Source organism: Clinocottus analis, unplaced genomic scaffold (assembly GCF_023055335.1).
Source record: "Clinocottus analis isolate CAN_PGR_092001 unplaced genomic scaffold, fCliAna1.0.p SCAF_20, whole genome shotgun sequence".
Lineage (NCBI taxonomy): Eukaryota > Metazoa > Chordata > Actinopteri > Perciformes > Cottidae > Clinocottus > Clinocottus analis.
This window is the reverse complement of record NW_027175932.1, coordinates 10,924,970-10,939,173: the sequence shown is the minus strand read 5'-3', so window position 1 is coordinate 10,939,173 and position 14,204 is coordinate 10,924,970. Positions and strand designations below refer to the sequence as shown.

The 14,204-nt window shown below is 47.9% G+C and overlaps 1 protein-coding gene across 2 annotated transcripts in view; it reads left to right on the top strand.

Moving 5' to 3' along the window:
- Positions 1 to 14,204, top strand: part of LOC137791392 (kinesin-like protein KIF21A) — a 30,432-nt gene continuing 16,228 nt past the window's right edge. For both annotated transcript variants that reach the window (XM_068586301.1, XM_068586300.1), the window contains exons 1-3: positions 1 to 378; positions 11,609 to 11,831; positions 13,448 to 13,630. In XM_068586301.1, coding sequence (XP_068442402.1) covers positions 335 to 378; positions 11,609 to 11,831; positions 13,448 to 13,630 — 450 coding nt within the window. In that variant the 5' untranslated portion in view covers positions 1 to 334. The remainder of the gene's footprint in view (positions 379 to 11,608; positions 11,832 to 13,447; positions 13,631 to 14,204) is intronic.

Here is a 14,204-nt window from a genome sequence, read left to right as displayed (position 1 = left end):
TCCAACACACACACACACACACGCGTGCGCGCGCGTCACTCTGCCCCGGTGTAAGCGGCAGAGACGATGCCGCTGCAGAGGTGACTACCGGCGGATTCCGAAGCGCAGCTCCCCGGCAATTATGGGAAACCAAGAAACCAAACCAAACCAGAATTAACCGCTCCATCTCACACAACATGGCGAGGAGGAGGAGGCGGTGAAAGCTCCAGATAGAGGCGCTTTCCCCCCCCCGGCAGGGAGGGCGGGCGGACCGCGCCGCTCCTCTTGTCTCGTAAGAGGATAAAGAAAAAGGGAAAGCAAGCTATTTATAAGCGGACCGTTTGGACTCTCCACCATGAGCGGCGCGCCGGATGAGAGCTCGGTGCGCGTCGCCCTGAGGTAAGTGAGGATGCTCCCACCTGCCACGACCGTGTGCACGTGTCGTCTCTGCCTTTATTCTGGCTCGGACGCCCCATTAGATCCATTCATCCGTCTTCTTCTATCCTTTCGAAACAATACCCCTCCTTCCCCAAACGTGCTTTTATTTTGAAGCCGCATGATGGCTCCCGGGTGCTCACGCACTTTAAACCGGTGGCCCGTGATTACATGAGCTTCTTTTGTTAATACCTGCGCTGCGTGTGTAGTGGATTCATGAATGGAGAGGGATTAGACTGCAGCTCTCCTCTGACAGTGTGTCACCTGCAGGCAGAGCAACATCTTCCTCCAACAGATTATCACCAGGCCGATGTGCTGACTGAGCTCTAAAGTGATGACTGCGTTTGTTTTTGGGTGGTTTTACATGTTGCAGCGTGCTGTGTGTTTAGTTCCAGTCCGTTTGCCGCTCTGATCTGACCTTTGACCCCCCCCCCCCTGGCCAATCAATGCAGACCAGCTGAGATAGACACCACCTGGCCCCAGCTCACTTCAGGGTTTCCTAGAAGAGCTTCTAGTGTGGGGTGGACTAGTTCTGTGTGTGTGTGTGTGTGTGTGTGTGTGTGTGTGTGTGTGTGTGTGTGTGTGTGTGTGTGTGTGTGTGTGTGTGTGTGTGTGTGTGTGTGTGTCATGTGAACTGGATCAGTGGAAGCGAGAGGACAAAAGCTTGTTCCCATATCACGTTTCTCCTCCCTCTCTCTCTGCCCCGGTTATTGTGCATTCAGACTTTGACCCAGGACTCCAGTGTTTACTGCCTCTCTCTCTGTCTCTTTCTTTCTCTCTCACCTCTCTCTCCGTCTGTCATTGATAATAAACCATATCGGGCCAATACCTCCCATCATGCACTCTGGTTCTTCAGCGCCGCAGAGTCTCATCAATAAGATGCCATTTGTCTTGTTTCCTTGATAGTTGCTTTTCTGGTTTGCTGTAGAACAGTTCTAAAGAACACACACACACACACACACACACACACACACACAGCTACAGAAAGTTGTGTGTGTTTGTCTCTTTGAATGGAAACTACCTGCTATTGTATCGTCTTAGAAAGCTCGGCCTTCATTCATTATTTGTAGAGCTCCGTTGTCTTGTTTGCTCGCTGGGTTTCACCTTTAGTCCCATTGACGGCCGGTCGGCTGTTCACTGGTTTCTTCACTCATGTATTTTGTATTTCTAGTCCTCTGTTGTTCTCGTCACTTCTTCATTTGATTTAATCAATCAATCGTTCATTTTGACAGGACTGCAATCAATACTTGACGTGGCGAAGACCTTTACCCCTGAGTCAGGGTCTGGTTGGAGGTGTAGAGTCAGCATTCAGAGCCTGAAAGTGTCCCGTCACTCATCCCGTTACACACACACACACACACAAACACAAACACACACACACACACAAGGTGATCCGCTTCCTGTCACTGAGACCTTTCCCCTCCCTAATCTTCCTCGTTTGCATGGGGCAGCAGAGGCCGTTTCCAACCTCACACATGTGGACTCAGAGTAAGAGAAGCCCCGGCGGAGCTGATAACGCTCCCGATGACATTTCCTCTCCGGTGTCCTCGAGGAGGCCGGTGAGCCAGCATGTGCAATGCACACCACGACTATCTGCATCCTCTGCAGCGTGAAGGCCGTCGCTCACAGGGACGAACTCCAAGAGGATTGTTGAATAATTCTGCTGTTGTCAGAGGAAAAGGTTTCAGATAAAACCCAGGACGAGCCGACACACGATCGCACTCTTCTTGTTTCCTTCAGGTTCTCCATCGATTCTCCCCTCGTCATCTCTTGAAGTCAGCCACACCTTTTTCATCCCTTTGAACATCCAACGTATCAGTGTTTTCAGCTCGATTAATCGCCAGTGGCAACATTGTAATTATTTAAAGCTTGCGGTGAACTTCAACTTCAGAGCATCTTAAAAGCTCTGTAATAGTTTAGTTGGCCGTGTGTATGTGTGTGTGTGTGCGTGTGTGTGCAGTAATCAGCTCTCAGGTTGCCAACCAGTACCTGCCTCAGCCTGTGAAGCTAATGCTGTCTGTTCACAAGTTCCTAATCCCCCATCCCAACATGTCCAGAGCGATGAAATGCTCCTTTATCCTTTTTTTCTTCCTTTTTTTTTGAGGCAGAAGAAGAAAGAAAAGGGGATCTGGGACCTGAACAGAGGAAAAAGGGGTTTCTGGGAGTCTTTTTTTTGGTAATTTTGATTCATAACTGTGAAGACGCTGTAACTGAAAAGCCGACTTGCTCTTCAGAAGCACACTTGCCTCCTGATGGGACTAAAGTGAGATCAGACGTGTGTGTGCTGCGCTGGCATCTGTGGTTTTGATGATTAACACGTCTGACAGCGTACAGATGGGTCACTTCAGAGCACATTGTTGGATGATTCAGCAAACACACACACACACACACACAGTGAGTGTTTACCGGGTTGTCCCCCTGTGTGAATGTGTTCTAGGTCTCTGTCCTTTTAAGAAATATATGGGTTTGCATATATGTTTGTACTCCACAGTGACAATACAGGAAGTCAAGGATTTTTGTCGAGTCATGTCACAGACTTGGCCTGAAGGAGCCACTCGTGAGTCTTATTAGTTTGTCCACATCCTTGAAGTGCAGCTTGATTGATTCAGAGCCGGCGGGGGCAGGACTCCGGGTTCATACTGTTGTCTTTGGTGAACGGAGAGCACTTCCTCTTCATTTCCATGCGCATCACATGTGCCTGCAGGTGAGAGCGTCTGGGAAACGCACACGTGACGTAGTCACCAACTCCACTCCTTCACCAACATCCAACTTCTGTGAGCTCGTCTCAGGTGTCTGTCAGACACAAGTCCCGCCTTCCTGACCTTTTTAAGGATTATGTTTGAGGGCAAAGGCCGTGCGTCTGCTGCCATGATACAAAAGCATTGTGTGTGTGTGTGTGTGTGTGCGTGTGTGTGCGTGCGTGTGTGTGTGTGTGTGTGTGTGTGTGTGTGTGTGTGTGGGTGTGTGTGTGTCTGTCCAAGCATGTTCGTGATAAATATTCATGAACCAACTCAAGGGAACTGAGACATAAAAAGCAAAGCATGCTGCGAGCCATCTGCCAGCTGCTGTCATGTGATATTACTCTTACTGAGTTATTCAATAACTTCTGTCTAACTGGGCAAAGGCTAATTCAAGATGGAGTTTCTTTTCACGAATAAAACGTTTGAATTATAATTAGTATAACTGTGCTTTAAAGCCGTTTCCCCTTTTACTGCCATTATGCAAAACAAGGTTTTATGCCTTCTTCCACTGTTCTGTGTGTGTGTGTGTGTGTGTGTGTGTGTGTGTGTGTGTGTGTGTGTGTGTGTGTGTGTGTGTGTGTGTGTGTGTGTGTGTGTGTGTGTGTGTGTGTGTGTGTGTGTACGCCCTCTCCTGACAGCCACCATGCTCCGCCACTGTCGACCTCTCCCTCCTTCCTGCCCGGTGACCTTTGACCCAGGAAGTGGACACGGAGCTGTGATCAGTGACCCGGTCTCAAAGTCCCCGAGGCAGCTTGTTTTCAGCTGTCACCATGGTTACCGCGGGTCCTTCCAAGGTCCGGGTTGTGTGCCGACGGCCTTGTGAATGGACACTGGTTAGTCAGCCATCCGGACAAGAGGAGCGACGGGGGGGACGGGGGTGTGCTGGGTTCCTGAGTCAGCAGAAGACTCTCTTGACCTTTTTTCCTGGTCTCGTTCCCCGAAGCTCTCCGTGACGTCACCGCCGGGTGTTGTTCACGCTGGAGTGTGTCAGAAAAAAACAGATTCATGGTCTTTGGCGTACGTCTTCATCGCTTCCTAACCGGCGTGAGTTTTGTCTCCATGCGGGGAACATCGAGGATGCATCCGGGTCAGAGAACATTCATCCCAACCCACTGGAAGAGCAACACTTCACAAGCACAACGCAAAACAAACACGGATACTAAATTGGCAGCAAATGTGGCGATGCAGCTGTCCCTTCTGCTCTGATGAATTCATTACACGGGTTTATTCTGAACAGGATATAGTGGATTTAGTGAGATTAGTGGATTTTATAGTAAACTGAGAAAAGCAGGATGCTAAATGGTGATTAGTTGTTGTTTTTATTGAGTTATATCACTGTTATCTTTTTCACAAGAACACATGAATGTCCTTTTCCTGACATGTTGTCACTGAAAACCATCAACAAAGACATTTCTAGTACGTCCTTCATTTTATCGTGATCACAAGAAGATGAATCATGAAGTATAGAGCAGCATTTTGCTCACAGCACTCTCCGTGCTTTAAGTTGATGCTAAAACAATATTAATTATTGTTCATGTTCAATAATGAAGTCTGGCTCTGCAGTCAGCGGAAGTGCTGCAGATTTATGTTTAATCTTCTTCAGGATTGCTCCTCGTCTCCTGCACATTTCCGGGCACAGTTTGGTGTTTAGCCGCTTTAAGGTTGAAGAGCTCGATGCTTCCAGAAGAACATTGACGTGATTACAAAGGATTGGCTCTTGATGTCAAGAGCAGCGTGCCAGACAATGGAAGGACTGTCTGCTGAGTCGTAGTGAGGTGAAACCGTGGTCTCTCATCATGGCAGGGCCTTTTCTACGCTGTCCACAAGGACCTCTCTTTTTCTCTCTCTCTCTCTCTCTCTCTCTCTCTTTCTCTCTGGCTGTCATCTACATCTGTCCATCACTTTGTCTCCTCATGCTACTTCTTCCTCTGGGCGGCCATTAGACGGCGGTCAGCAGGCGAACACAAATATGAAAGTGCACCTGCTACCCGATGTACTATAAAAGAGCTGTGTGTGTGTGTGTGTGTGTGTGTGTGTGTGTGTGTGTGTGTGTGTGTGTGTGTGTGTGTGTGTGTGTGTGTGTGTGTGTGTGTGTGTGTGTGTGTGTGTGTGTGTGTGTGAGAGCACATTGTTACATAAGGATGTCATGACTGTGAACCTAAAGGCGTTCTTGCAGTGGTACAAAGACTGAAGCTTTTCAACAGAGTGCTTTTGTGTGTGTGTGCGTGTGCGTGTGTGTGTGTGTGTGATTTTGGGACAACTTGTGCCGACACGTCTTTGCCTCAGTTTGCACATCTCAGGCCAAATTTGACTCTCCTTAAAATGAATGTGTAATGTTTAACGTGAGTAGGAATAATTGTTTGATGCTTTGAAAAGCTCAAACTAAACTCCAGAAGAGTGGCCAAAGGCTGCAAGTGTAAAAGAAATGCATAAAATAACCAAAAAACTAATATTAATGTGAAATATATACAACATATTATTTAACTATTTTAGATTTTGTATGGATAATAGGGTGAACTGGTCCTTTAATGGCACATTAGGCCAGTCAGAGATATAGCAGTGCAATGCGGGATGCAGCTTATTTCACATGACATTAAAGATAATCTGGGTTTATGAATTTTAAATGGAAAATATCCCAAAATAAGTGACCGCGCAAGATGAGGGCAGGCGATGAGTCGGCAGAAAAGAGTCTCGTTGTCGGCTGCCTTGTGGGCTCAGATGTTCCTCCCCGGTTTCTGCTGAGTCACTCGGCGCCGGCTGCACATGGCGTTTGACCCTCCACACTAAACCAAAAATGAGATTACAGAGGATTAGATTTCGGAAGGTAGGAATGAAGGAGACGTCAGGCTTTGTTGTTGCCAGTGATGATGCGGAGGAGGAGCGGTCGGCCGCATCCCTGGGGAGTGATCTGATTGGCCGGTTGTCAGGAGCAGTGATGTCAGCAGGCGATTCGATGGCCTGTGGATGAGATCAGCAGCTGGTGCTGATGGACCGACTCATTTTTTATAATCAGCGTCTCCTCATTTCCTGTTTGCTGATCATTACTGTAAGTCAGCAGGGGCGTATCAATATCATGTTTCATATTGTGTATCTGTTCTTTTTGCCAGGATCTAAAATGACCCCCAGACTTTTTTCCTTGTGTACGTATTGTGCGTTTCAGTCGTTTGTGTTTGCTGGTTTCACTCGGGGAGTTTTCTGATCATTTGGGGAAGTTTCAACTCTCAAACCGGTGAAGATTTTACCTTTTTCATCAGTTCAACTCCCCTCTAAGGTTTCCCAGCATGACTCGTATGATGTCTGGGTTTTCTCTTCCTGGTAAAGCACGAGGAGCCCACTGTTTCTCAGGCTGTCGCTGTAATCGCAGTAATGAGACTGAGAGCAGGATCTGGAGGCCCGTCACATGGGGAGAGGCTGACAAAGCCCCGCTGTGTGTGTCCCTGTCTGTACAGTAATAATGGGTGTGTGTGTGTGGACTATACTGTATGTGTGCTGCTAATTTCACCTCTACCTCTCTTGGAATAACACCCCAACGTGCAACGTCATTGTTTTAATTTCAAAACAGCCAACAAAAAATGTACTTATTACCATTTTTGTGACAATCTCAGCACAATAAAATATGGAATTTAAATGCTTTTATTTATCTATTTTGCATCCGTTGAATATCATTTTGGGTGCATGAGTGCAATCACACTGACAGGTACGACCCAGACAAAGAAAATGTAAACCACTCAAATAGTTTCTACTCTTTTGACTTGGTTGGCTGCCTCCTGTATCATCCATACAAATAAACAATACATACATCCTTGCATTGTAATACAAAGTGCCTCGTGGCGAATACTCGTGGTAAAAGTATCTTTTTAATCCTCTCCACTCTGGAACGTCTATTTTTCTTCTGGAAACTGTCATGGCGCTTATGGCACACAGGCTTTCCCTCGGCCTCGGGGGGCCCCCGATCTGTGTGTACCTACGAGTGGGGATTTCACATTGTATCTGTAATATTAATAATAACTTCTTGACACTGAAACAAGTGACGATAAAGCAGCTGCGCCATGTAATTCAACAACGATCGCCCCGAATGCGTTTTCGTGCACAACTCCCCGAAAACATTGCTGTTGCGCGTGTAAGAGTACGAAAGTGTCGAGGCATGCCTCTCTGTGTGTGATTGTGCACATTTAGGAAGTGGCGGGGTTAGATTTCCCGGAGAAAGCCGCCTGAGAGGAGCCTGCGTGTGTCACTCTAGAAGGTGGATTAGCGCTGTGAGGCTTCACGGTGCTGAAGGGCAGAGCCCTCATCCCGCCAGGAGGAGAGAAAAAAACACTAGTGTTTTGGGTTGAAACCCCCGGAGTGAGGCCCGCCAGATCATAATCACAGCTAAAGTCAGTCACACTAATAATACACCAGCGGGACGCGCCTCACACCGAGCTTATCCTCCACCTGTTTACAGTTAGCCCGGGCGTGTGATGCCGGGACTGGTATTAGTTGTGAATACACACACGCGTTCAAGAAATACTCAAAATAGGGGTTCATTGTGTCCCTGATGTCAGGCGAAGACGCTTGACCGTTACTCACCTTTTTTAAAAAGGTTTTATGTGTCTTATAAATGACGTTCTACCTCCAAAGCGGCCGCGTGCTTTCATTTATTTGAGCGCTCAGAAGCTGTCTAGATCGGCGTCCAATGCCAAAGTTCAGTGGCGTGGAAGTCGCAATACCCCGAGCGTCCACTACGGCGAAATGGCATCACTGCCGGGGGCTCGTCGTGAGAATGTTAGCGTGATAGCGTTAGCATTTCGGTCCGAACATAAGCACAGCTCCGGCACTTTAAGAATTACTCTAATGCTCAAAGATTGTGAGGATTAGAAGATTGAAATCTTCCTCACGCTCTCGTTTCTTTGGAGGACATTGATGAAAACAAGGTGTCACAATCACAACGTTGGAAAGTCTGAAACATTGGTCCCCTTTCTGAGTCCGGTTCCTTCTGACGGCCTTGCTCTGTTGAAAGGCCGTCGTCAGACAGATAATAGGTCTGTGGTCGCCTCCTAATGCAAAGATTGCCATGAGTGTGTTGTCTGGCCTGTAACCACTATGTCAAAGTCTCTTTCTCTTTTTTATCCTCTTTCTTTTCTCTTCATCTCCAAACATGTTTCTCATGCATGCATTTCCCTCGCTCGTCTGTCCCCCTCTGTATGGGGGACCCGGGGGATGTCGCACACAAGACAAACATTGCATCGCACTGTGGAGACCGACACAATCGGGGAGACTGGCCTTTTATTCTCAAAGGGGCTCCAGTTGTGCAGACTTGTTCTGTTGGTTCCTCTGTGGACTGTGACTCCGTCTGAACAAAATAAATGTTACATTTCCCAGATTTTCCGTCTCACGTTGGCGTTACGTTACACTTCTTCCAAGTTGCCGAAGGAGAACAATGGCACAAGTGACTTAATATCCTTAATATAAGCAGCAGTGAGTGCCTCCATTGTTGCTCTGGATTACAGGAATGGCTCTGTGTCAGGTTTTGGGAAGGTGGCCAACGGGATTAATGCAGATTCTCTCCTGTAATGCCCTTCACCAGCCGACCGCTAGATCACAGCCAGACGACCGAACCACGCCGCCTGCTCCGGTGACGTCAGCGTCGCGGGGCGGAGCCGCCCCATCCTGTACAGCTTTAATAAACACCGTAAACACGTAGAGCTGCACGAATATTCATATTTCAATGTGAACAATGGGTCAAATTACTTTGCGTGAATTTGAAAGGCGTCTTTCGGCTCATTGTTTTGCTTTTGAGGCCCGCAACCTTTTTCATGATTTGGTTCACACTCACTGCACACCATGATCGTCATTTCCAGATGCAACAGGCAGCTGCTTTTAGCAACAAAAAAAGCTCTCATGACATCATCATCATCGTGCCCTGCCCGGCACCAAACAACAGAAATTAGCCGACGAGCTCGTCAACATAGCGGAGGATTTAGCGGCAAATATTGAGTGTTGGAGGAAAACGTTATTTACTCTTAATCAGTTACTGTTTCACTGTTATTCAGACTCCTCGTTGAACTGTCTCTGTTTAATCTCTCACACAAACATGGCATGTCTCCTGATAGCCATGAGAGTCTCATACAGACAGAGACACACAGACTCCCATGATGAGACTGAGTAGTCTGTGTGTCTCTGTCTGAAAGAACATGCAGTTTCATTGTCGTCACACCATGCCGAGGCCGATCTAAAGACGTCATGTGAGGATGAGGCCGTGAAGACGTCATGGTGGCCTCTGTGTCTTGATAACCTCAAGCTATTTAAGAAGCTAGTGCTTCGCTCATTCTTTGAGCAGTCTTGGATGTGCACTTTGTCTGTCACGTTGTACTTGATTTTACCTCCAGGTGCAGAGTACATTTTTCTATCATTGAGCCAGAGGCAAAGGCTCAAAGCAGCACAGTATGGGAAAGGAAATGTGCACGTTTTTATAAACTCAAAATTGTAATTATTCCAAAGGTTACACTAAGGTCATTGGGTCAGTTTGTTTCTAGGAATTTCATTCCCTGAATTTAGAAAAATGTGGATCCATTCATGTGAAAAAACAATTATGAACAGTGTTTATTGTCAAGTTTGCCTGTTTCTTCCTGTGAGTTTGTCGTTGTCCAAGCGGCATATCTTAAACACGATCAGGAATCGGGGCAAAGGGATCGCGCTGCATTGGTCGGGTCACATGTCCACATCATGACTTGTTTCACCTGCTTTCGCCGTCGCTAATGAAAGACCGACCTCACATCCAGCGTTCCTGGTAGAAATGGGCAGTTCTGCCGCCCGTACACAGCACACAGCTGACAGTAATGCTCTGCAGGTGTACAGTTTCTCCTCCAGCCCGGATCCAGTGCCTTTCCCCTGCTCCGTTTTCTTTTTCACCAGCGCTGTAATCCCAGATAGAGTCCGTTAACTAGCTGGGATCTGATGACACACACACACACACACGCACACACACACACAGACACAGACTGTCCTTTCAGGCCATTCAGAAGTTCCCTAAACACTTTTCCTGCCAGCACACAACACATTCAGTGCACATGCAGCTGAGTCAATGTGTTGTTTGGTCTCCAAAATAAAAAAAATAACACAATCTCAAAACCCGTTCTCAAAATTCACGAGTACTGACTTTTAGTATTAATATTTCGGGTAACCTGCATGGAATATATTGCTCGGCGTCCTGCTGATGACCTTGAATACACTTCAGTGTTAAGTGACGTACAGTAGCGGCAGTCATTGTAAAATGTGTTGCGATGCCTTTTCTTCCCCTTGTTGGTTAAGCTTGCATGTTTTAAAAAGTGTCTTTTATTCTGGTTTAATTCATATTCTGTCACAGATTGACCCTCGTTTGCATATTTTCTGACTCTCTGCAGGGGACCGGAGGAGAGAGGGGGCGTGAATTCATCCTTGACTGTGATATTCTTTTGTAACGTTGCTTTGATCGACTGCCCGCAATGAGTGACGTTAGCGGAGGAGACATTCAGTGAATCTACTCATTTATATACTCAGAGTAACCTGGATGAGGCCGTACTTCCTTGTGGTATGCACATGTACTATTTACGCGATTATCTTTGCTACTTTTGTAGAATAAAGGCTCTGATCTCATTCCCTGGTGTGAACGGAGAGCTTCAGTCTTTTAGTAATCGTCCTGCAGTAATTTTCCCCGTCGTATTTCTCATTTATCTGGCTCCATTTTGACTGTAGCTTTGGAGAAATAAATGGAGTGCATACAAAATGTATCCCCAGCAGGAAATTTCCTTTTTTTTTTGTCTTTCTTCCAAAGGCATGTCAAGTATGATTTCTAGAATTTCAGCATTATCATTTTTTCCGTATGCAATCTTCAAATTCTTCTGTCAAAGCTTTAAATATTTTCCGATATTTGAATGCTCCAGTATTCCCACTTCCTCTTCAGGTGGACAGTGAGTTCAGCGGTGCATCATGGGAGGAAATGACGTAATAACTGTGTGTGTGTGTGTGTTTATTTGCACTAAACGGAGTGATTCCTAAATGAAATCCAGGGTGGGACTGTTTACCCAGAACTTTCTCTCTCGTGAACAGTGAAGGCTCTGTACTGTGTACGGAGGCTGCTGGAGTGTGTGTTGGAACTGCATGGACATACACACACACACACACACTGCACAGTAACAGCACTCATCTGCTTGCAGCTCAGTGAAAATATGATCTGTCTTGTACTCGGATACATTTTTCCTCCTGGTAAACTTGTAAAACAACGTAAGAAGAATTTGTGAGCGGGCTGCAGATGCATGCACAGACAGCTCTGCCTCCTTCTCCCACACATCCACACACCACAGTTGCCCATGGGCCTTTGGGAAAAAAAAAAAGAAACGTTTGTGACTTCGGCTTTACAGGCTTGGAAATCGCTTGGGGAGGCTAGATCTTTGGGTTCAATAGTCTCACGCTCTCTGTCCCCTTCCGTCCACCAGGATCCGCCCTCAGCTGGCCAAAGAGAAGATCGAGGGCTGCCACATCTGCACGTACGTGATGCCCGGGGAGCCGCAGGTGTTCCTGGGGAAGGACAAGGCCTTCACCTACGACCACGTCTTCGATATGGACTCCCGGCAGGAGAGCATCTACGCGCACTGCACCGAGAGCCTCATCGAGGGCTGCCTGGAGGGATACAATGCCACCATCTTTGCTTACGGGCAGGTGGGTCAACGGGGCTCCCTGCGTGCTGCCGGATCGACACACACACACACACACACACGCACACACACATTCACTGACGTTTCCACTTCTGCATCGCCCCCAGGGGTCATTGGAGCTAATTTCCGTTCAGATTTATGGCAGCATGTGATATGAAGCTGATTTTCATTTCGTGGAACGAGGGAGTGGACGGGGCTCCACAGCTGCGCCGGCTCTGTCAATACGCAGTCAGCTGACGTGTTCTGACCTGCTCTCGCCACCGCAGCTTTATATTGGCTCCGATAGATCATCCCGAGAGGGGAGGGGAGGGCGGGGAAGGCTGATCGCCCAATCAAAGCAGAGTGTGAACAGATTGCTTCACCTCGGACTCGGGGCAGGGGAAATGAAGTGCGGAGTCAAAACATGATTAAAAGACATCAGGCATCACTTTGTTAGCTTTGGGCAGAACTCTTTTCCATTAATGGTGTAGTTATGACGCTGGGTTACCTTTTTAATATATCCTCTTTCAATACATCTTTAGAGCCCTGTGGTGGAGTGGAGGCCTTTCAGGTGACAACAGAAGAAAAGCAGCTTCAACAGCATCAAAGCTGATTAGATAAAACATACTTTAGCCTTTGCAGACGGAGAGAAAAAACATTGAGAGAGAGAGAGAGAGAGAGAGAGAGAGAGAGAGAGAGAGAGAGAGAGAGAGAGAGAGAGAGAGAGAGAGAGAGAGAGAGAGAGAGAGAGAGAGAGAGAGAGAGAGAGAGAGAGAGAGAGAGAGAGAGAGAGAGAGAGAGAGAGAGAGAGAGAGAGAGAGAGAGAGAGAGAGAGAGAGAGAGCAAGCAACCCGCTTTTCATTTTGTCTCCCTCTTAATCTTCCCCTCCGCTCTTCTTCTTCCCGTTCATTCTTCTCTCACATTGTTCCTGCAGCCCTTTTGTTCCCGTCAAAGAGCCTTTTCACCGGGCGCAGCGGAGGCCACATGAACACACACACACACACACACACACACACACACACACACACACACACACACACACACACACACACACACAGGAGCACATAGACGAGCGCAGTCAGCCCACAGGTGTAGTCTCGAGAATAAAACCGACGGATACACAAACACCGTCTTTGTCTCTCACACACACACACACACACACACACACACACACACACACACACACACACACACACACACACACACACACACACACACACACACACTTGCTCATATATCTCACACACACACACACACACACACACACACACACACACACACACACACACACACGGTCCTGTCAGGGTCTCTTTCAGGCGTTTTGTCAGGAAGGACAGGGGTGACGCGTGAATTTAAGCTCAATGTCGCATTCCTGCTTTTGTCGCCACGGTGACCACCCCATCCCCTCTGACCCCCTCCCTCCCTCACCCGCTATGTTTGAGAAACTACTCAGAGTTGCACCCCAGCCTCTGAGGCCCAGACACTGGTTCAAGTTGACGGTCGAATGGTTGACTCCCAGCTAAGAAACCACATGTTGCTGAAACAGACAGAAGCACACACAATGAGAGCAGAAATATACGCCCCCCCCCCCCCCCATGTGGTAAAGTTCCCTGATGTCTCTGTCTCCTCCCTCGCGCCCAGACGGGCTCGGGAAAGACCTACACCATGGGAACCGGCTTCGACGTCAACATCGAGGAGGACGAGCTGGGCATCATCCCGCGGGCCGTGCAGCACCTGTTCAGAGGGATCGAGGAGCGCCGCCAGGCCGCCAGCGAGCAGGGCAGGCCGGTCCCCGAGTTCAAGATCAACGCACAGTTCCTGGAGGTGCAGGAACACACACACACACACACACACACACACACACACACACGGAGGCTGACTCAAAAGGATTCACAGGATGAACCCAGAAATGAGTGTTTATGTCTCAAACCAAGGTGCAATTATCAACACTCAGTCTAAACTCTTAACTCAAAGCATCCAGTCCGCTCAGGGCCCGTGAGCTGCAACGAGAGCATGCAGACAGCCAGAGGTCAAAGGTCAGCAGAGGCTGTCGGGGTTTTAGGGTTGTGAGAGGGTCCAGACGACCCTTCGGCCATTAAGCGGTCATCACTCGGTCCCTGCGGTCAGCTCCTGGCTTTGTTTTTAACCGCCAACGGCTGAGTGGACGCCGCTGGTGAAGAAGCAGCTGAGGGGGAGGAGTCTGGGAAGCCGACCTGTACGCGGTTTGTGAAGCAGGAAGGCGTTTTGACATCAAGTACACCATACTTTTTTCTTCTTTTTAACACCAAAGTAATGGACAAGAAGATATAGAAGTTGCTGCAGAAGGCCTTCCAAATTGATAACGCCTATGTATTTGTGTTTCACCTTTCCTGTACAAATTATATTGACTGCTGCATAA